The sequence below is a fragment of the Perissodus microlepis genome, chromosome 23 (assembly GCF_051167445.1).
Source record: "Perissodus microlepis isolate ML-2025 ecotype Zambia chromosome 23, ASM5116744v1, whole genome shotgun sequence".
NCBI lineage: Eukaryota > Metazoa > Chordata > Actinopteri > Cichliformes > Cichlidae > Perissodus > Perissodus microlepis.
Window position 1 is genome coordinate 6,845,337 of NC_140482.1, and position 23,664 is coordinate 6,869,000.

The 23,664-nt window shown below is 42.4% G+C and overlaps 1 protein-coding gene across 1 annotated transcript in view; it reads right to left on the reverse strand.

Moving 5' to 3' along the window:
- pard3ba (par-3 family cell polarity regulator beta a) overlaps positions 1-23,664 on the reverse strand; it is a 196,633-nt gene that overhangs the window by 168,699 nt on the left and 4,270 nt on the right. The window contains exon 2 of the mRNA XM_084922436.1: positions 18,666-18,767. Within this exon, the coding sequence (XP_084778562.1) occupies positions 18,666-18,767 (102 nt within the window). The remainder of the gene's footprint in view (positions 1-18,665; positions 18,768-23,664) is intronic.

Sequence of the window (23,664 nt, forward strand, 5' to 3'; positions counted from 1 at the left end):
CAGAGGCCTGAAAGACCACAGAAGACAACTAAAGTGGATGATGACAGAACCATTTCCATGGTTAAGAAAAACAAATTCACAACATCTAACCAAGTCAAGGACATTCTCGAAGAAGGAGCTGTATATAATTATCCAAGTCTAAAATTAAGAGCCGCCTTCATGAAAGGAAATACAGAGGGTTTACAACAAGATACAAACCACTGTTGACAGTCTGAAACAAGGAGGTCACATCAAACTATCAGTGTGTGCAGACTGAGAGAGAAAGAAAAAGGTGCTCCACAGCACTGATCATGACCATCTAACATACAGTGGAGTGAGGTGTTTGCGCCTCCCCCGAATTCAGTCTTTTGCTTATTTATCACACTTACATGTTTTAGATCATCAAACAAATTTAAAGATTAGACAAAGATAACTTGTAAATACAAAACACAGTTTTTTAAATGATGATCTCATTGATTAAGGCAGAAAAGTTATCCAAACCTACCTGGTCCTGCGTGAAAAAGTAATTGCCCATCTTGTAAAATCATGAATTAACTGTGATTAACCACATTTTTTGAAAAGTTGAGTTCAGCTTCAATAAACACACAAAGTGAAGCAAGAAAGATCTCGAAGCATCACGACAGAACGTAAAGAAGCACCTGAGAAACAAATACACTGACATCCAGCAGTCGGGAAAGGGTTACAAAGTCGTTTCTAAACCTTTGGGACTCCAATAAACCACAGTGAGAGTCATTATACACAAATGGAGAAAACTTTGAACAGTGGTGAACCTTCTCAGCAGTGACCGGCCGACCAAAATTACTCAAGATCACATCAGCGACTCATCCAGGTCACAAAAGACCCCAGAACAACATTAAAGAGCCGTAGGCCTCACATGGCTCAGTCAAGGTCAGAGTTCATGATCCAACAATAAGAAAGAGAGCGGGCAAAAATGACGTCCATGGGAGAGTTCAAAGAGAAAACCACTGCTGACCAAAAAGAAAACAAAGGCTCATCTCACATTTGCCAGAAAACATCTTGATGATCTCCAAGACTTGGGAAAATACTCTGTGGACTGACGAGACATCCCTTTTCACAGAGGGCCATGTGGGTTTGGTGTTTTTTACCCTTAATTTGTGTTATCTCTTTGTAATATTTAATTTGTTTGATGATCTGAAACATTTAAGTGTGACAAACATTGGAAATCAGGAAGGGGGGCAAGCACTTTTCGCACCACCGTATTATAGCCCCAAACAATACAGTCTCAGATTTATTGTTTAACGCATGCTGTACTTTGATTGTGCAGCACTAATGGAAACTGATTGCATTTAAACTCCAATGAAACCATTTGGAAATATTTGTATGTGATGAAACACTTTTGCATCCGGCTTTTTATGCAATGCACTGAATTACCAACCCCGAGACAACAAGCGATATGTGCATTAAACATAAGATAAATCTGTGTTTCCAGAGTTTGGAGTGCAGCTTTTCCCTTAAAATAACACCTAACATTAAGCAGGGATCGCACACTCAGACTCGTCTCACAGAGATATACTTAGTCACTCAGGCATATACCAAAGACTAACCCAACTGTTAAGTACTGTACACACTTCACCTGCACACAGCCTTTCAGGGCACTGCAGGGGCCATCAGAGGAATGTTTAGCCTGTGTTATTTAAACAAGTAGAAAATTGGTTGTATTACCAGTGAGAGCAGGGCTAATCCTGCTTCTATTCCAGCCTCAATCTATACAGCACATGTACCAGATGTGGGGGATTACCACTCAGATATACACACACCTGGCTATGGGCCTGCAGACACACACTCAGTGAGAAATGACTGCGCACACAAGCAGCATGTAAGATTAGAAAAGAAACCATAAAGGCGGCCAAAGTGACGCATCCAGTCTCCCACTCACAAACGAAAGCGCTCGAGCAAACGCTTAATCGAAAGTGTCAGGCCTGTGGTAAAAGACTGCTTCAAAATAATGAATCATATACGGATACATCACTACTTGACCCTCTAAATGTTTCTGTTTGAAGAGGTGCCAGCAGTTCCAAATGGCAGCTAGTACTTTCACATTAAACATAATGTCTCTTTGATGCCTCTGACAGACTGATCTAAATACTAACGCACCAAAGTAAATCCCTCCGTCTGTTGGTGCAACGATCTAAGCATCTGCATTCATGCAAATTTAGCAAATGCTGACCCAGTTCCCACACTTCAGACACTGCAATTCCACAATGTAAAAAACAAAACGAAACAAAAAAACAACAGGCATCAGGAACCCGTTTACAGTGTTAGAGAGGACACGACTCACCTCCAGTACTGGTTACAAGGTTTTTTGAATACTTTGTGTGAGCCCTGAATTTTTTTAAAAAAAAAAAGCAACTCAGGTTAAAAACGACTAATTAAACACATTTCTTACAGGAAGGAGTCACCCTTGTTCCCCAGATATTATACAAGGAATTGTGGGACTCTTTATAAGGCACAGCAGGAAATGTGCACAGAAGTGTTGTTCAGGTTAGGTGGGCTTTCCCAACTACTTCAAAATGCTGTACTTTAACCCTCTCGAGGCAGGCGTTGCCGATTTGCAACAGTTAAAAACTAACAACCTGATGACCCCACATACATGTTTTATGAGTTTTTTTTACTCGGGACTACCACTGCAGGACTTGGTTGTGCATTAGCAACAAAAAGTTTAATTTGAGCCTGAGAGGGTTAAATATGAGGGGAAGAAAAGATTTATTGGATTAGAATATAAATTAAATGTGTTTCCTATAACAACCTTTCTCTTCTTTGCAAGAATAGTTTAAAAATGAAGCAAAAACCCCTCAAGCTTCTTATTTTCTTCTAATGTGTTTTATCGTATTTGTGGTCGCCGTGCGTCTGGCAGGATCCTGTTTGTTGGTGGAGATGGTGGAATTTTAATCACAATGTGGCTTCACACAATTAAACATGATCAAGAAATATTGAAAGTGCGTGCTCCACCAGCAGAATTCAAAACCAAAGCAAATCAAGTGTTCTCTAAATGTGCCAATCACAGCTGTTCCCTGCACTGTGCAGTCTGAAGTTTAATCTGGACGAAAGACATTATGACCACAGGGAAAGTCAATAACACTGATTATCGCTTCATCATGCCACCTGTTAGTGGGTGGGATATATCAGGGGAGCAAGTGACATGGCCAAAACTGTGATGGCTATACGACTGGGTCCAAAAAGGCAGCTCTTGTGGGGTGTTCCCAGTCTGCAGTGGTCAGTATCTATCAGAAATGGTCCAAGCAAGGAACAGTATGGAACCAGCGACAGGGTCATGATCGGCCAAGGCTCACTGGTGCACACAGCGAGTGAAGTCGGGTTAATAAACACCTGCTTTATCTGCAAAGATGAACAAACAGGAACGTAGCACAATGTAAAAGCAGAACCTGGCTGCTTTCACTCTGAGTTGAGCTTCAGTACATGTTTTCATTTATATTTTTCTTCTAAGAGATGAACTGAATTTAGCTGAATGAGGTGGGACGATTTTATTTTAATGCAAAGATTTGAGAATTAACTATGGGAGCATAAAAAGGATGATCCTCAAGGAGCATCACTGTGCCATCGTTTCCAGTGAAGAGCTGGAACAAAGGGTGGAGCCCTTCACAAAGCTAGCTAGCACTTTTTGGTTTGTGTTTTCGGGCTGTAAGAACAATAAACTGAATCATGTTTAGTCTTTCAGGAGACAGGTGTTTATGATTTTAAACCGCCCATCAGAGACGAAGGAGGTTTCCTTTGCAGGGAAACACAGAAAGGGATACGCCTGCACAGGCAGCATGAAATGCTTTGATTGTTAAGATGTGGGGCTCGGGCTGACTGCTCGTCCTCTCGGGTTCTCAGAGGGACGCCACAAAACAGGGGCCTGAACCCGAGGCGGGAGAGATGGAGTTGCAATTTGTCTTATGGAGACTCAATTTATGGTTTTCTTTATGCAACTTTGGGAAAATGAGTGTTTCCAGAGGCAGAACAACTGCATTTAAATCATGATCATTTTAAGGACAAAATCATTCTCCTGTCTCAAATAAACACACAACTCCTCCTACAAAAGCAAAACAAAAAAAGCTTGAGGATAACAAAGGAACAGGTTAAAGTCATGATAAATGTGTCGCGGCCGGAGATTTTCCTTTTCCTGCTTTATATCATCGCTCCCTCTTCAGTCTTACGCACAAGGTGGAGAGGATTCATCAGAAGAGGGTAGCTCTTTGAAAAACGTCACACAGACAGGTTGAAGGGCCAGTATACTCTGTCGCATGGAACTAGTTTCTCTGCCGGTGGAGTCATTTTCTTCTCCAGGGCGTGATGTTAATACTTCCAGCGCAGAGAGCGATAGTCCACTTTAATGTCTCTGCTCTTAGTCAGAGCTCAAACAGCTTTGACTGAGCTCTTTCAGAAAATATAAGATTACTCAGAGCGGTGTGATCACAACGAGGCAGAAAGTCAGGACACTTGAGCTGTAAAACAAATGTTGCGTTAGCAAGAACAAGTGAGGAAACTTATTCACAACTTCTTTAATTGCAGGCGATTTCACAGATGTTTATTTTCCATCTTATGGCACAAGACTCACAACTCACAAGAGACAAGTGCACAAACCAGCCACCACATCTTGTGAGCGCAGATAAAAACTTGTCCTCTTATGATTGGCCGCTTTTAATGGACTCACATGCACACAGCATTGCTGACGAAAAGCTTGAGTAAAACTGAGGCACGCCGGATTTAATATCTTGCATTGGTGCCCATTTGCATGGCTCTAGAAAGCTCTGCGGAGCACTTACAGAGTGCCAACGCACGACCACACCAGGACAGTGTGGCAGCATCAACAGTGAGCGTGTTTTATTGGACTTGAGACGAAGTGTCGAGGGTCAAACGGGAAGATTTTGGTGTTGTGTTCAGTCTGAAGTTAGAAAAAACCAAAACATAATGCCACAGTGTTTTTCTCTCTCCCCTAGCAGCTGTTGCAGTCATAGTGATGGAGCACGTGTGGTCCAACTGGGAGCGCAGTCGCTGCTAAACACACACGTACACAAGAGCGAGACACCAGCTGAGGTGCTGAGGTGCCGGCCACATTATTATATAAGCACACTCACAGGGACAGGGCAAACTCTTCATATATCACACATGCCAGAAAGGCTGAGAGAGGGAGAGATGTGGAAGGGGAGGAGGAGGAAGGCGGCAGCAGGAGATGAGGGAGCAAAAGAGCGAGGGAGGTGGGTGACGAGGGAGCTCCGGGCTTCGTATTTCTTATGTTGGCAACACCAATATCACACCGGCTCGTTCATCATTCCCGCAGCACGAAACACATCAGCGGTGGTTACACTGGTGCTGTTTCACATGTGTGGACACGACACACTGACACAAAAACACACACACACACAAACTCATAACCTCCCCCCCCCTCCTCATAAATGTTCATAAACACACATTCCCACACAAACGCAGGAAGAAAAATCACACATCCAGCTTTCTTCCCCAAAAGTCAGAGCTAGAGTCTAATAATCAGCTTTCTTCTCCCCGTGGCCATCGCAAGGCCAGCTGCTCCCTCCGACTCCCCTCCTTCTTCTTCCCCATCCGCCCTCCCTCCTTCCTCTCGGGATCTGACAGAGAAATAGAAGGAGTGATTAACTCTGAGCTGTGAGGCTGGCGCCCTCTCACCTGTGGCTCTCTGCTCCTCCCCCCGTTTCCATCTGCCCTCCCTCGACACTGAGCTTTCCTCGAAATACGTCACCTCTTTCTTTCTGCCCGTCGCCCTCCTCCTTGTGCAAGCACAGCTTTGGAAACGCTCGGGATGATTCAAAGGAAAATCCGCACTCTTTGCTTTGTAAACACACGCCATATAAAACGGATCTCGTTTTGGTTTCCATTTGCCTAAAAGTATCGCTGCCCCCTGGATTGTTGAGGGGCTGTTTCACCACAGAGCTTGCTTATACAGATAATGAACTACACATTAATGACACTTTGCACTTCCCGTTTCCATGGAGAGCCAACATTGCTCACAGCCTGAAGGTGGTAGGAGGGGGGGAGAAAGCCTCACCTGCAGTTTTTTTCCTATACACCCATCAGCATACGTGTTCCTACCATCAGGTCTTATTAGATAGTTATTGACTCAACATCAAAGCCTGGAGAGGAAAAGTGAAATTTGTGCTGCATTACATCCCAAGTGCAACACACCAGCTGACAGCCCCCATCAAACCACATATAGCTGTAAGGAGGCTCGTGCTACACGGCCAAGACAGACTGCAAAAAAAGACATGAGGATGTGTTTAAACCAGCACTTCTCTCTCTCTCCTATTAACGCGCCGTCTATGAGCTGCTAATTAACAGTCCGTGCAAAACAGACTGCTGAAACAATGACTCGATTATCCATTTAAATCTTACATCATCTTTAATCAGTTCTTCCTTTTCATATCATAGGAACATAGGACTTTGTTTATGCAATACTTTATGATATGCATACACTCCCACATTTGTATTATAAACAAATTGGATATTTTGGGCAGCAAAAAGTAATCAGATTTTTCTGTGTTCAGTCACAGCTTTCAAGGCTTGTATACAAACCACAGTTGCCAAATTTGAATCTGGTAGATCTTACCTGTAAGACTCAGGCTTTAATGATTTTACCACCATCCGACATTGTTATCCTGAGTGAAGAGAAAAATCCTGAAATCCACTTCACACAGCTGTTAATGGTGTTGTCGGCCAAACATTAACACAAAACTATCTTTGTAGAGGCTGAAGCCCGCCTCTCTGCCTATCGATGCCTGTTAATGCCAGAATTCTTTGGCCCCGCAGACAGAACGCCAGTGAAAAAAAGAAATAGTTTGAAAGCAATTTATAAAAACAAATGTCGAACCTTTTCAACTGCTGCAGTCATGTTTTTTTTACAGGTCTCTGTGCAGTCCTGTGGAAAACTAAGTATACCCTTATTGTTAAAACCGGAATTAAGACGGCAAGTAGCAGCCAGGAGTGGCTAATCATTGGTGTGAGCGCCTCGATAAAACCAGTAGTTTGGGCCTTTTAAAGGCCTGGAGCATTCAGTTGTGTGTTAGCACAAGGACACAGTGTGTCCCAACAAATTCACTAAAATGTCAGAGTATGCAACACTCGGAGAAACTGCAAAAAGCCCGAGGGCTACCGTGGTGTGAAAAAGTATTTGCCTCCTTCCTGATTCCCAATGTTTTTGTATGTTTGTCAAACTTAAATGTTTTAGATCATCGCCAACTCATCTTTGCAGAATTGTTGTAATTTAGCCACTTTGGAGGGTTTTCAAGGATGAACCAACTTTTTAAGGTCATGTCACAGCATCCCAATCAGGACTTGACAGGGCAATTCAGAGGTGGACTTGCTAGTGTGTTTTGGATCATCGTCCTGCTGCAGAATCAGAGTGTGCTTCAGCTTGAGGTCACGAAGAGACGGCTGGACATTTTCCTTCAGGTTGTTTTGGCAGACATGGTCATGAAAGTCTGTAGTTTTGCCACCTCCAAGCTAAACGCATGTACAAAATTAGCTCATGCAACAGGACAATTATACTACACAAGGTACTGCAATGGACCAGCCCATGTCCAAATAAATGCCTGCAAACCTCAGTATAAGGAACAGTAAAGCGGCATTGTGTACCAGAGTTGCCCAAAAATGTCTTCACAAGCTTATGAGAGACTGAAAATAATTAAAAAGTTAAAGGTGGTTCTACAAGCTACTGAATCATGGGGTGTACTTAAGCTTTTCCACAGCACTTTGTATAATCCTGTGAAAACTAAGTACCCCCATGACACCCCCCTTAATTTTGCACGCCTGTAAACATATCGACTTCAAATAACTCAAACCTGTTCTTATCCACAGCAACTAAACCACACTCTTCTCCTGGGTAATAAGATTATGTTTCCTGACTCTTATCCTTCTGATTAAGGGGCATTTATATCCACTGAAAAGGTAATATTAGTGGAGAGATTCTCAAGCACAGTGACCTGACACTGGTTCCTCTATTTGTCATCTTCCTCTATTTTGTATCTGCAGGCCTCAAGGACATTCTCAGTGCTCATTATCAAATTTGAGAGATAGTACAGAAACTTACTGTGCTCGCTTATCTGGAAGTGAGAGCAGACACAGACGAGCAGATAAAAAGACTCTCTGTGGAAAGATATACTTCAGAAGTGGATGACCACAACTACTGTAACCTGTGCTTGTTTCTTTTCTCCTAGATAAGGTGCTTTTATAATAAATGTAGCTGTATTTTTTCACATCTGCGTCTCCTGAAAGATTATTATTTGCGTGAGGACATTAACAACAAACACAAGCTGTATTATGGCTTTTTTGTGAGCTATTTTTACTTAAAGAGGAACGATTAAGCTTTTCCTTAGTTTCTGTCATGCATCAATGCTGGATGCTTATGTCAAACATGGTCAAAGTTTCAAATATAAGGTTGGAATTCATACAAATAACCTATATGAACCAAAAGCTCAGACTTCAGGTAGTTTTTTCCTACCCTTGGCTCTGGATGATGTCAGTGAGATCAACAGCAACAACAGAAACAAACTGCACTTTAAGTACTTTGTTTTTACTGTGCACTGAAAGTTTTCTAAGGCATTTTGCTTTCATAACAGCAGATTCATTCTGCATGCAAAATCTTCATAAAACGATCTCGCCTTCATTCCATATGTCCTTCCCGTCTCAGACGTAGGCGGGCTAATAATTGGAGTGGCCCATTCAGGCACATTACAGCCCGCAGACCTCCATTCATTAGGCCAATCAGTGAGGTGATGAGGTTGAGAGGCAGGAAAAATGAATGATAACAATAAGAGTGTGTGTTTCGTGCAGGAAAGTGTGATTTTGTGTGCATTACAGTGGACACAGATGTGGTTTTAGCTGTGTAATTGAAGCATGAATCATTAAATATTTAACCTAAATGAGCTGGATTTGAGTATTTGCAAGCATTTATCCTCTAGTTGCTTCAGAAGTAGATACACACAGACAGACACACACACATTCAACCTCAGATATACGAACGCACGTCCGGGAGTGTGACTTTGCGCTGATTTGAGTTATTAGCAGTTGGGAGAGAGCTAGGGGAAAAACACTCGGCGCCTTTTCCACACACCCTCAAACAGCATACACACATAATATACACTGCTCTGGGGCAGTGCCATCTAGGAAAACAGATGGCGAGAGGCTGGTAAGGTCAGAGAGCAGATTTGCTGTAAACAAGTTGATCTATAATAGATCATTAGCTGGATATGAGTAGCTGCTCTGTGGGCTGCTGTGCCAAAATCATCGCTAAGTGGTGAAGCCAATAACTGACAGCAAACACGGCGCAAGCTGCAGATTCACAACAACATCACTGCGACTGAATTTGAACATGTCTGTTTATTTTGTACCAGCTGAAATTTAAATATCAGGTCTGGATTACACGCATCATCTGAAAGACATGATCATGGCACAGATCACCTCCTCAATCACAATGATTACATGCATGTGTCATTAGGGGCAAAAAAAAAAAAAAAAAAAAAAAGAAGTCCAGTAAGCAGTCCGCTCCCTCAGGCGCCTCCTGCCAGACCACGGGAAGGTACGGGATAGTCAGATTACAGTCGGATCGCCTCGCTCCATTAGAAACTAATGGGTGGTGTGATGGTGACTTAAGAGGACAACGTAGATCCTTATGATTAAGAGCGGGAGGAGAGCCAAAGACGAAAAGATCTGACGCTCCTGATGACCGAGCGTATTCTTGATAGGTCGCGCAAACTTATGCAAAGAAACAGAAATGGGCCTTATCCGAGCCGAATCCCAGTCGCTTCGCTTCAGTGAACTGACAAATCACTTTGGAGAGGTGCCATTATTCAAAGTCGAAAGGTAGAGCTATGGATCATCTAAAGAAATTAAAATTCCAAAGTGCAACTTGCGTGCAGTTAAATGAAAAGCAGACAGGCACAGCGAGAATTATTTCTCTTTAAGCCTTCATTGAGTTCCCTCATGGTTAATTGCAATCAAACCAACTTTGGTAAAAAAGCGTGTGTGTCTTTCTGAGTGTGTGTGTGTGTGTGTGTGTGTGTGTGTGTGTGTGTGTGTGTGTGTGGGGGGGGGGGGGGGGGGGGGTATTGTTAATTGAATATAATCAGATGAAGAGCTGTTGTGGCGCTCACATGGGAGGGTTGAATCAAGGTCGCGGCTGATGAGATATGATCAAATCAGCTCAAGTGACCGAATCCCGTCGGGCAACCCGGCTAATGTCTGATCTGATCTGCAGGCAACAGTCTGTCGCAGAGATAATCTAATGTCATTCAATATTTTGTATGTTTACAGAATATCGAATAAATAAATTCATCACTGAAGTTCACAAGAATGCATAATAAGTATACAGTCGATAAAGTTAAAAAACGAAAAAAAAAAAAGCACCTTCCCTCCATGGAACTCATTAGCTCTGCAGGAAATCTTATTTTCACAAAGCTTATAGTGAAAAAGCATCTCATCCTGCCTGTTTAAAGTGTAATTACTGAGTAACTGAATGCAACAAAGGTGGGGGAAAGTTGTTAGCAGTCCAGGCCTTTTGGTCAATAGCTCAAAAAAATACTGACAAAGAAAAACATCTTAATTTCTTAGATTTCTTTAAGTATTAGACATATGCACACATAGTATAGTACAGCGGTCCCCAACCCCCGGGCCTCGGACCGGTACCGGTCCGTGAGTCGTTTGGTACCGGGCCGCGAGAGTTGAGGCTCAGGTGTGAAATGTATAGTTTTCAGGGTTTTTATCGGTTTTCAGCGTTATTTTGTTATCGTTTTTATCGTTAACTCAGTTTTCCTGGGTCTTTTCACGTGTGTTATGAATAAATCTTATTTTTTTCGGTACCGGTACTAGTTTTATTTTGTTGTATTTATCCGCGACACCTTAAAGGCCGGTCCGTGAAAATATTGTCAGGCATGAACCAGTCCGTGGCGCAAAAAAGGTTGGGGACCGCTGGTATAGTAGTTAACACATTTACTGGTTCAATTCCAGCCAGAGGAGCAAATCCACTTTGGGTTTGTATCAAGGAAGGCATCAGGGGTAAAACTGCCAAATCGAACATGCTGTGGTGGCAAAGGAGCAGCAAAAGGATCTTCTTACTTAAATATCAGGTACAATTCAGATGAAAGACTTAAAGCTTAACACAGTCATCAAGTAACACCTCTTTCCTTGAGAACAGTAGCATCGTTGCAGAGTTAGTTCTGCACTGGTACCTTCTGAATACAGGCCAACATTTCAGCATTTCTGAGAACTGATTATTGTGTTAAATCGGTTAAAAAGATTAGTTAACATTCTTAAAGTAGCCTCTTACATAACTGTAACTTTGGGCTTGATAATTTAATGGCACATGTACTCACACTAATCTGTGTTTCAGTGGGTGGCTAAGGCAGGACTCTAGTTCAGTCTCCTCGGCAGAGCACACACATCAAATGTCTGATCCTGAGATTCGTCTCAAATGAAAAAAAACATTGCTATTGCCACCAAACATCATCAGCAGGGTGAAACTATCTAATCGAATGACAGTCTAACTCCTGCACACGTTCTCTGGTAATGCATAAAGGTTGCAGCTCTGAACTCATTCCTCAAGTCTAAACTCACAAGTTAACAAAGTCAAAATTGAGTTAGAAGTCATCATATCCAAGGGGCATCTCTGACAGAGTTCATTACGTGACTTTGAAGTAATGAATTGGGGTGATTATTCTCAGGAAATGGATAGATAATATTTAGAAAGAATGCATGATTAGTTCCCCCCCAGTATGCAATTTAGTTTAAGACAATCAAATTTAAAATGCTCAACATATTTGGAGTCCCCAGGCTCCATCCATGATGGAAACCCTAAGAAATGAAGGTTCTTTTTTTGGAAAAATAGGCAAAATCAATTAAGCAGACAACACAATGGCTACGACAGAACTCCAACTACACATGCATGACTTTTAATTAATATTCAAATGCGTGAGGCAGGCATGGTGTTGAACACACTCCATCTTCACAGGTAAGAATGTGTGGAAAGTGGAAATTAGAAAGTGGAGGGGGTATAGATTATGATTAGGCAGGCACGTATGTGACATTTTCTAATCAGTGCACTTGAACCTCATGCTCCTGTTCATCACCGGCCATTCACACAGTGCGCAGAGTTATGTGACTATTCAGATGCCAATCAAACGCGCCTCGCCGTGGCGGTGAATGAGGGGAATGGAGGTGAGGGAGCGAGATGTCACAGAGCGTCAAAGGCTAATCAGTACGTCTGCACCTCGCAATCACGTCCTATTCACTAAAACTTTTTCTCCGGCGCGTTAGCACGTTTTAAGTAAAGCCTCATTGTCGCCTGTCAGAGGAGCCGACATCTGACATGTAATAAATGACTTCAGGCAAATCTCCCGACATCATTTACAAGGAGAGGTCTCCTGCAAATCAAATCTGCAGCGGTATTATTTAATTTCATTGTGAGTTTTGAGTTTTAAAGTTCAAAGGTCACAGCTCTATGTCCTCATTTAGCCTTTACGCTGATGCTTTATTGACTTTAATTTGCATACTGCAGGCCTTAAAAAAAAAAAAAAAAAAAAAGAACTATCTAGGATCTTGGAGCATTTGCTTGTCGGTTCTTTTTGTGTCTTTGAGGTCAATCGTGTTAAACACATTTCATGACGGTATTCTGAAGGACTGTTTTAAACAGGTACCTGCAGCAGGTGGAGAGCTGATAAATACGCCCAGCTCAAGTATTAGAACGAGGACCACCAGCTGTATTCATGCCAGATACAATTTGCTAATAACCTTCTGCCTTCAGAAGAGCCCCAATTCTCCGTGGTTGCGATAACTCTTCTGAGATTTCGGTCACTAATGATATCATGGGATCCATCTACAGGATCGATGCATGCTTTCATGTTTACTCCACCAAACTATAGCCGCAGTTTCCAGTTCTTAGCTGACAGGAGTGCCACTTGGTGTGGTCTTCTGCTGCTGTAGTCCATGTGCTTCAAGGTTCAACAAGCTTTATGTTTGCAGATGCTCTTCTGCAACACATTAGCTGTAACGAGTGGTTTCTGAGCTACTGTGTCTTCCCTATAAACGTAAAGCACTCTCCTCTGACATGAACAACGCATTTTGACCTAAAGAAGTGCCACTCACTGTCTGGCACAAACAACCATGCTGCGTTCAAAGTCACTTAAATCACCTTTCTTCCCCATTCTGATGCTCTGTTTGAATCTCAGCGGGTCATTTTGACCATTTCTACATGCCTTAAAGCACTGATTAGATATTTGCAATGACAAGCAGAAGGACAAAGTAAGAGTATGTTTGTAAGAGACACCCGAATAAGGATCTTCAGCACTCAAAAGGAATACATACTGCTTTAAACACATGCTGGAGTGCATATTAAATGCCAAACAAATTAATTGAGTAGTAGAGAAAACAAAAACATTCAGCTATAAAAACATTGCTCAGTATACTTTTGATAGGAAAAAAAAAAAAAAAAAATCAGACTTTCATCATAGCAAGATGAAACCATAATTGGCGGACTTCACTGCACATCTGTTCAACTTCCAAAATAACACAAATAAATCTTTCCTTACGTGGTCCCCAGTTAAATAAGCTCATTATTCAAACATGTCATTTTGTCTTTAAAGCACATCGCTCATCACCACAAACATACTTTAACTATCATAACACATTTCCATGTGACTGAGTCATTTTTCTAGCTCTGGATCCTCCATGATGACATGCAAGCAGAAGAGATGGATGATGGGAAACGGCGCCGTAATCAAGCAGTTGACATCTCAGTGCGAGATCAGCTGGGATGTGCACCCTTACATTTACATTCAGGCAACCAGAGAGAGGTACTGAAGGTTCACTGATGCCTTGTAGGCGCAGTAATTAAAATGGGCTAATTAAAGAGAGATGGAGGAAATCGTTCCAGTTTTTTTCCTCTTTTTCTTTTTTTTCCCTTTTATTAAATTTCCCATGAAATTAGATTTTTTATTTGCTAGCATGAAATGGAAGAAGAGATTTTTTTTTTTTCTCAATGTGTTTTTCCCTCAAAAGCGAGGCATGTGGGGATTAACGTGTCGGTGTGTGTACATGGAATGAGGAGTGACAGTCCACTTATGAGAAAATGTTATGCTCCCTGAGTTTAATTCCCACTCTGTGGGAGATCGGTGTGACAAGAAAGAATGCTCATACATGTCGAACATTCATATCTGAGCTGCTTGAGGGTGAAGGAGACGAATGATTGGAGATGGCTTTCTAATCATAGCAGCAAAAAATAAATAAATAAAACAAATCTCACCAATGAACACATAATGGCATGTATACACGTGAGAGCTTGTATACAGCTTGCACTCTAATAGCATGCTGGCAGTGGACAGCCTGCCTGACAGCTCCTGTGCAGCACAGAGACATATAGGGCTAATGGTAACAACTAATGCAGGACCTCAAAGGACTGAATAGGGGAAAAAAAGACAGTTCCAGGAGCGATGAATGGGCAAATGTGTAGTACCGTCAAGCATTATGTCTACAAATAACTCCTTTTGAAAGGATAGAGGGACAATATGGAGGCAAACTTCGAAAGTCAAGGCAAAGAAAACTGGTTTTTCATGCACAGAGGAATTTTTGGTTTCAATAGCTCGAGGATAATAAACTGTTGCAAAAAACTAATAAGGTAGCACAGACTCATTGACTTTAGTTCATGTGGGAAGCTTATATTATACATGTTATTGCTTTTTTTAAAAAAAAATATAGGTCTTCTCAGTGAGGGTATCGGACACTCTTCTCCTCTCACAGCAGTTCACTTCAATTCACAACTCAGAGATTTTCATTCCCCTTAAAAATGTATTTTCCAAAATTTCCCAGTGAAAAATCCATGGATGGTTTCGCAGAAGAGGTCATCTTTCTCTCTGTTGGCTTTCTTCAGCAAGTGAGCGAACAGCAACCAGAAGCCAGACTGATAGTGTCTGATTAAGCTGCATGCACAGTCATCATCTGACTGAAGCATTCTGATTCCCATTTTTAGTGCCCAACACTGCTGCACAGCACGGTATAGTTCACCATCAGAGGGTGACAAATTAAAGGGTTGAGATCTGGTGACTGTCAAAGCTACAGTATGTGATTAAAATCATTCTCATACTAATCAAACTATTCAGTGAACCCTTTTTTGTCGTGTGGTGTATGAAAGCTTTTGGTATCTTATCCTTTATGGGTTTTGATTTTCTGTATTTGCCCGTTTGACACACAAAAAAGCTTCTGAAAATCAGATTGTTAAAGAGTTTAAAACACCAAATAACACATTAAAAATATGCTTTTAACACAGTCGGCACATGAAAAATCATAGTACAGCATGTACACATAATTATGAATGCTGAAATATTTCTAGTGTTACAATGTAGCACGTAACACGTTTCAATCAATCTGAGTCAGTCTGCACCGATGAGAGCAACTCGTTTCTTTGCACCAGGGGACTCGGATCAACTGGTTGCCAGCTGGTTGTATTCTGGTTATACTCCTAAAGACAAGTTGCCAAGTATCCGTGTTATCAGCATATGAATCGTCATCTTGCAGCAACCGTGTCGGTATTTGTGGAGGAATTTCTAAATTTCAGTTTCAGATCTATGATGTTCTGACTGGACTTTGAATGTAAATAGTTAATGTAACTTTCTGTGTATGAAGACAGCAACTTATGTGGATTTTCTGCTGATTTATCACAGTTTATGGCCATATTATCACAAAGAGATTGCATTTAATTGCCAACATGTCCCCATTCAATCACAATCTCATACGCTACCTACATCTTACTGCCATTTTATCGCAGTTTCGATGCACTGAGGTCGGTTTGAAAACTGCAGCTGACTGGTCCCAGACCTGGTCCTGTCTGTGAAGCAACCATATCAAAAGGCAACACACAATTTCTTTTGTGTGATAGTCTCCAACCACTGTAGCATTAACGATGAGGAAATGGTACCAATAGGAAGTTGCTAAGGTAAAGTCCATAAAGTCAGAGGTTAATGACTTGCACACTATCAGCTAACTGCAAATGGGTTGGTTGTAATAATGCTACTGAGAAGTTCTTTATCTCAGTAGACAAAGCTGTGATAACATAGTTTTAACATTAGTCTTTAATGGAACTAATGTACTTTTAAATGTAGCATTAACCAACGCTGTATATTTCAGTACATCACATGCAAGCTCACTCCGTGTGTTTAGCTACATGACTGAAAAACACTCAAAAGTCGACTGTTACGCGTTAAAAGGGGGACAAACTAGTTTCTAAACAGTGATTTTGCCAAAACAGCTTGACCATATATGACTTGTGTCTCCTCAACATTAACAAAACAGAGGGGCATTTGACAGGTCAGTGACTAACCCCACCCACCACGCTTCCAGCTGTCATCTGAGAACTGAATGGCGCAGATCCCCCCCTTCATTTTACACCACCACAGTAAAGGGTCAAAGAAGAGGAGAGTATAATTGACTGAACCGTGACCTCTTTATACTGTGGTCTTTTGTCTCGGCGAGTGTGTACTGTGTATAGGTGGCCTTCCCCACATTCATCAGATTGGTATTAATATTCATGAGGAGGCTGGTGGCCGGTATCTCGAGTCGGGGGGCTAATGAACACAGAGTGTTCTCATGCTTGTATGTATGTGTGCGCGGGCATGTCGCAGATGCAGGGGGGCAGGAGTGTAATCAAATCACAGCCGACCCCTCGTCTCCGCTCTCATCAACCACCGGTGGCACTCCTCCCATAAATGCTAACATGCTACGTTACGTGTTCGCCTGTGGTTCGGCCCAGGCGGTGGGGACGTCGAAGATGTGTGTGAAAGTGTGGATGAATAATAGTCAGGGGCGCTCAAACAGATAAAGAGGTCTAGACTCGCGGCTAAGCTAACCACTAGGCGTACAAATAGCAGACCATTATCTCTCATTAGCATCCGCAGCTAACACAGGGCCCATGCTGTACAGTGGAGGGCCCTCACAATGGGTCCACTCATGTATGATTGATGGTGAAACAGCACCGGCCACAATAACAGAACAAAAAAATAATAATAAAGCACTAAAGATAGAATCTGCCGGCTGCAGCGAGGTAATAAAAATGTAGACAAACAAAAGGAAGTCAGACTAATCAAGAATGCCAGGCACGGCTCATTAATCTGTGAGAGCCGACGCTGCTTGGGAGCCCGGAGATAAGTCGGATGGCTGGCACGTTGTGAAGATCACGCACGCTCGTCCTATTCCGGTTGCTATCTTTTCATCAGCAGCAAAAAAAAAAAAAACAGAAAAAACAAACGGATGAAATGAGAAGTGAGATGAGAGGAGGAAGGGCGTTTAGAGAATTGGGTGAAAGCCGGGAGCGTAAAGTAACAAAGGTAAATAGGACAGTTCCTGCACGGTGCAGGTTGGAGTGAAGCATTTGCTCAGCACGCTCGGAAAACAAGAGCGCCGATGTCGGGGTTAACGTGTTGTTGGGAGAGTTTGAGCAAACGCCAGATTTCAATTATGACACTTCATCGCCGCTTTGACGACGCTGACAAAAGGCAGGCTCGGGATTGGAAAATGAGTCATTAAAATCTATGACTCACCATATGCGCCGATCTTATGATTAGAATTCCATCTGCCTGGAAAATGAAGTTTTTGTTCTCTGATTGCTAAAAAATATTTCTCCCTCCACTAAAGGTTCTCACTGAGTTTACACATCTATTATTTAGCTCCGTCCCCCTTTTTCACAGAGGACTTTGCCAAACGTGCAGTGCAACACACACACACACACACACACACACACACACACACTCACTATTGTTCACGCAGCTCAAAACACCAACTCTTATTGCACTGTAAAAGGTCGGCTGAATATTCCAATTCCATTTCATTTGGCCTTTTTTGCTGACTAAGTGTTGGTAATTCATCATGCATCTGGACCCAGGGCTTATGAATATGGATTTTGGGTGGTTTATTAGCACAATTTAGGAATGCATTATGGGAAATTAGCAGGGGGAATAAAATTTTCTCTTTGCTGGAAATTGGGCCACCGTGTGTCTTTTTTTTGTGCGTGTGTGTGAATGCAGAACAACTGCCAACCAGCACTCTGTTCGGGCGAACTTCCCTCTGCATGAGGCTGATTTCTTTAAATCTGAAATGGTGCCCTTTCAGTACAAATGAAGATGACACCTATAATGTTCAGCGTGCTAAAGAACCACAGGGAAGAGGAGAAATTAAGTTTCACACCACGCAGAAGTAAACTACGACGCAATCCACTCCAGAGCAGAAAACTCATTTTGTCACGTCTTCTTTAGCTGGTTTAGACTCTCATAACCAGTGGATTCGCAAATACTTTGTTTATTGAGCATTCTGTCATCCTGCCGGGCTGGAGACTTTAGCAGGGAGTCCAAACAAATCCTCCGCAAGGCGCTCAGAATGACAGATTCTCTGCTGTAATATACTGTCTCTCCTGGCAGGTAAGAACAATCAAGAAACAGCTTAATATTAGTGCCAAGGCTCATTTTGTCATGCTTTGCTGTCCAACTGTGAGAAACTGCTGTCAATCACATGTCACGAAGAGCGGATGAAAAGGATAGCACAAAACAGCAGACAGATAAACACAATGCAAAAACATAACTAAGAAATCTTTTTGCTGGAGTGTCGGGGTTTGAGTTCGAGTCTGGCCGCTTCTTTCTCACCTTGTCTCTGTCTTCCACTAGATCGCTCAGCAGGTCATCCATGTCCAGGATGCCTCCCTCCATATACTCCAAGTGGTGGGTCTGCATGGCAGTCTCTCCACGCTAGAAACAAAAGACACAAGTTGGGAAAACATTAGGACTAGACAATCAAGATATCAGCATCAAACTCCCCTCACTGATCTACATCTAACACCCAATGGCAACCCAATCCTGAACTGGATAAGCAGAAGAGGAATGATGGATGGATGGATAGATTTAGGACAGAGCCCATACTGCAATCCATCACCTTCGTCTTTCATAGTTAAGCCAAAAGCACACAACACCGATCCAATCAGACATCGACAAAGAACCAATTAGCTCACAATCCAGTTCTTACTTTCCGTTGCTCATACTTTAATTATTAGCAACAAAACTGATCAAAGTCTTAAATCCAAACAAATTACACTGGTTGATGCCAGGAAACCCTGAAAGGCTACCACAGCATATTTGCCATTTATGTAGCCTATGAGAAGCATGAGAAACTGGCATTTACGGTATTACAGAAGAGTCATAACAAACATTCCCCGCCAAAGTGATGGAGAAACACCCCAATCAACCACAACATTTAAAACAATGACAGGTGAATATCAGCAGCAGTGACTAACAACGATGGGCCCTGACGTTCGAGTGAAAGTTGTTTTGATGTGTACCACCCACCTGAACTATGTTTCAAACCAGTACATACTTAAACGGTAACGCCGTCCCTGACAGCAACTGTTTCTGAATGGCCTGAGTAACACAACAAAGAGCCCATCGTTTTGTTCTGGCCTCTTGAGTTCGCCGAATACCAGCGAATAACCCAGTACAGAGCAAGTCACGTTCGAGATAAGAGACCTCAAGTTCAAAACAACTTTTCAGTGACCAAACTGGGAAACAGCATCACCATTCCTGTCTATATCTGTGACTGAGCACTTTTAACCAAACATTAACACGCACACATACTTCCATGGATGTACAGGGGGGAAACTCGGTTCAGTATCTTCCCCGAGGACACTTCGACATGCTGACTTGAAGAGCTGAAGATCGAACTACTGACCTTCAGGACAACTGGCTCTACCCCCGGAACCGCAGCTGCGGCTCAGGAGGTCAAAACTCATAAATATCTTAATAATAGTGGTGTGATGCTGAAGTCTATTAACACTTAGAGAGTTGGTATATTAGCTTTCAATAGATTAGTCTACTTTTCCACTCAAAACATGTAGATCGCACCAAAATTCATACAATTCTTTACTTCCATTAGGAAATAAAGCTCACATGGTGTTCATCCCTCTGCTTTGGATTTTTCTAGCATGATCTGTTGCTGTTTCTTTGCAAAGAACATGGCGCTCTGCTAACAGTGAACCTGTCCACAGTGCCGAGGCGATGTCTCAACAGTTCAGGGCTGCTTTGGCAGCATCAGACTGACCTACATAGCATCAGTCAGGTGCATATGTATTTTTAGGCAGCATGTGAAAAAGTTCCACAGCTAAGTCAGAACAAGATACCTGTAAGTAAGAATGTTTGCATTATGCTACAAAACTGTAACAAGCCTGTAAACTTTATGTAGCCCTCGTGGCTCTACTAGCTTCAGTCTGTCTTCATAAAACATGCGTTCATGCTTTATTCAGCTGAAAGTTCTAGCTTTAAAAATGTTAGTTGTAGCTCCGTTTTGGCCAACTTACTATAAGTGCTAAGTTTATAGCAACTAATGCAACATAGTAGCCAAAAATCTGGACTCCACAGTAGGTTTTCCTGTTTGTTGGGTAAGTATATGATTGTACATACGTGTCACCGTGTTATCGGTACAGTTTGTGCAGAAGTATGTGAGAGCCCGATGAGGGCGAGACATTTTTCCAGTTTTGCTGCTCCGTGGGGAGCGGTGGGCACATTCCGGGCCAGTTTTACAATCCCGATGAGCAAGTTAGATTGAACACACCCTCAGACAGGAAACTACACGCAGCTCATCAAGAAACACAACAGGGACTTTTGACAAAGCCACAATCTGCAATCTGCTGTTTACACAACATAATCAATGGAGAAGTACACGAACAATGACACCTTCCCCTTTTTGCGACCCTGCAAACACGCACACAGCCTGCTGTGGTCTTGCTCTGCTTTGGACCGAGTTTTTGTTTTGTTTCTTCCTGTAGGAAGATGGTAAATTGGACACATTTAAAAAACTATACAATTCCATCCTTGTTGATGGGTTAAATTTAGCTCATATTTGGAGTTTGTTTTGCACAATTTATATTAGAAGAAATTTGCAGACTAAGAAAAGAAGTCTTTGACGAGCCTTATCGTTCCTAACAATGCACGGAGTAGGAAATGGCTTATTAGGAAGCGCCCATACCAATAAGCAATCTGTCCTAAACAACACAAGACTGCATTACCAGCAAAAGTATCGACTATAAGCGAGAAGCCTCGGAGGCTGGAATGAGTTTGGCTGAGACCCAGTGAGCGGCTTCCGCTGTATCACCGTGCCCTGTTGTGAATGAGCTCCTTCTTGCTCGGCTGCACTCGAATGTGAATTACGGAGCGCAGGGGAAAAAGAAAAAGAAAAAAAAACCAAAACAGAGCGTCTTCCTTTCACAGTGGGCCAAGACTATTCTCTTAAACAAATGGCAGGGAGAGCCTGGGATATCAATCACAGCAATAACGCCAGAACCTCTCTCTACTCAGAAGTGTCATTAAAGTAAGTGTCACTTCTGAGAGATAAAGCATGCGCAGAAAATAACTACGACAAGCACAGTTTTTCAAAATCAAAATCTTTATCATTATGTCGTTTTTAAAAGTTCAACTCAATTTTACTTATATGGCACGAAATCACAACAACAGTCGCCTTAAAAGTCTTTATATTATAAGGTAGAGACCCTACAATAATAACAAGGAAACTGCAAAAATCAAAGGATTGATTGTTGAGGAAGCACTTGGTGACATTGCGAAAGAAAAAAAAACAATTTAACAGGAAAAAACCTCCGGCAGAGGTTTGTTGGTGAGATTGGTGACGTCTACATGCTAAGATTGAAATAAAAAGCTGCACAACCTTTACTTAGGTCTGTCCCGAGTTGGTGGTTTGGCACACATTGAACTGGATCCTAAATAGTGCCTGAACTTTCCCTATTTAGCTACATGTTCTCAAAGATGGTCGTGCCACGTGTTACACAATATGTAAGGGTCTGCTGTGGAGCAGAGGCTGCACACAAAGCTGAATGCAGGCGTTTGTGCCACTGTACTACAGAGACACGGCGAACACGTGAACACGTGAACATGGAGTCATCTGAAAAGAAGTTCACAGGGAATAAGAAGAACGTGCTTTCAGGAACACCTGCACATGAATGGAATGTGACTACAAGCAGACAGGAAAGTCGCACAACAAAGAACAAGCAGACATGAGAGACGTCCGTAGCTGTGAGCGCAGGTTTCCCACACAGATTGCTTTCAGATAAGAGGCAAATACACACGACACGTTAAAACACGCAGTGAGCTTGGGTTACAAGCTGTTAACTGACGACTCCTCAAAGTATACCGCGCCATACAAAGCACGAATCTGATCATTTTTTTAAAAAAAATGATTACTACAAAAAAAAGACGTCAGTATGGACCGAGGATGCCACGCCAGAAAAACCGGTCGAACCTGAAAAACTGACGGCATTCTTCTACTGCTGTGTGTGTGTGTTTGTGTGTGTGTGTGCGCACAGGCCAGCAACAGCAAAGGATGGGAAGGGCGGTCATTGGTGCTTTTGCGACGACATAACATCGGCACACGCCTTAGTGAAATCAGAGGCGCGAGTGTGGTTTTTAAGGGAAAAGAACTCATTCAAATCACTGGATTAGTGCGCGGGAACGTCCAAGTGTTAATGAGCATCGCAGTGAGTGGAGCTTAAGCACACCTGGCACACGCGGGAGGCCCCGAGAAGCTTTTTCCTCTCTACCCAGTGATGAAAAGGGATGAACGGATGACACTTCACAGAGAAACTAATCTTTAGGGAGGAAAGAGGGCAATAAAGAGAAGTTCTTCTGAAGTCCCTCATTGTCAATCCCTGGTAATTCCACTCACTCTTCCCAAGAAATAAATAACAAAAGGAATCGGGAGTCAGTCAGTCAACGGCAGAGGGGAATTACCGTGACAGTTAGAAGAGTAAATTCCCCGCAAATTACACCATTAAGTCCCCCCATCATTTAAAGAGATACCTCCTCCCCCCGCCTTCTCCACCTTCACTCTGGTGAGCAAATACGACACCACTCGAGAGCGCTGAAGCGCTGGGCCGATTAGTGAAGCTAAACTCGGCGAGGAGGTGGCGGCGGTGGAGAGGGAGCGAAGGGGAGGCTATTTCACACTTTGATCCTCAGAAGAATGTGCAATTACAAAGCTGCAGGAGCAAGGCGTGGATTTAGCCATGACCAAAAAAAAATGTTTTAATGAACACGTCGATGAGGAGCGTCCGCCAAGGCATGAGGGTAGAGAGAAAAGCTGGAGGGAGTTAAAGTCAGGGGGTTAGGGTTAGGTGTGATGCCTTTCCACCTTGCAAAACTATGACATCACAACAATGTGATTGCTCACTTGGGAAGGTGAACCTGGACCAGCATTAGTTTTGAAGATCCAGGAGCAAAACCGACAAAACACTGCGTCTGTGGCTTTTTAAGGATTATGCATTAAATTCAGTTATTATAGAAGAGCTGATGCTTTTTAAATGATTTCACATTTTATTTCGTTATTTTTAATACCTCTGAACAACGGTGAGATTAAACCTTGTTTGTTTTTGTCGAGCCATTTACCAAAAAATGGTTCTGCCATTTCAATCCTGCATGTTTTCTAAAACTGAGGCACTTGCATTCAAATGTATCCAAATTACCACCACTTAACGAATTTTGGGTTTGCTTGTTTAGATATTGCTTATAAATGCTCGTTTTTTGGTGGCATTTTGATCCTTGTTTTGTTTTTTTAACACGTTCATCTTTCGGTAAGTGGCAAGTGTCATGG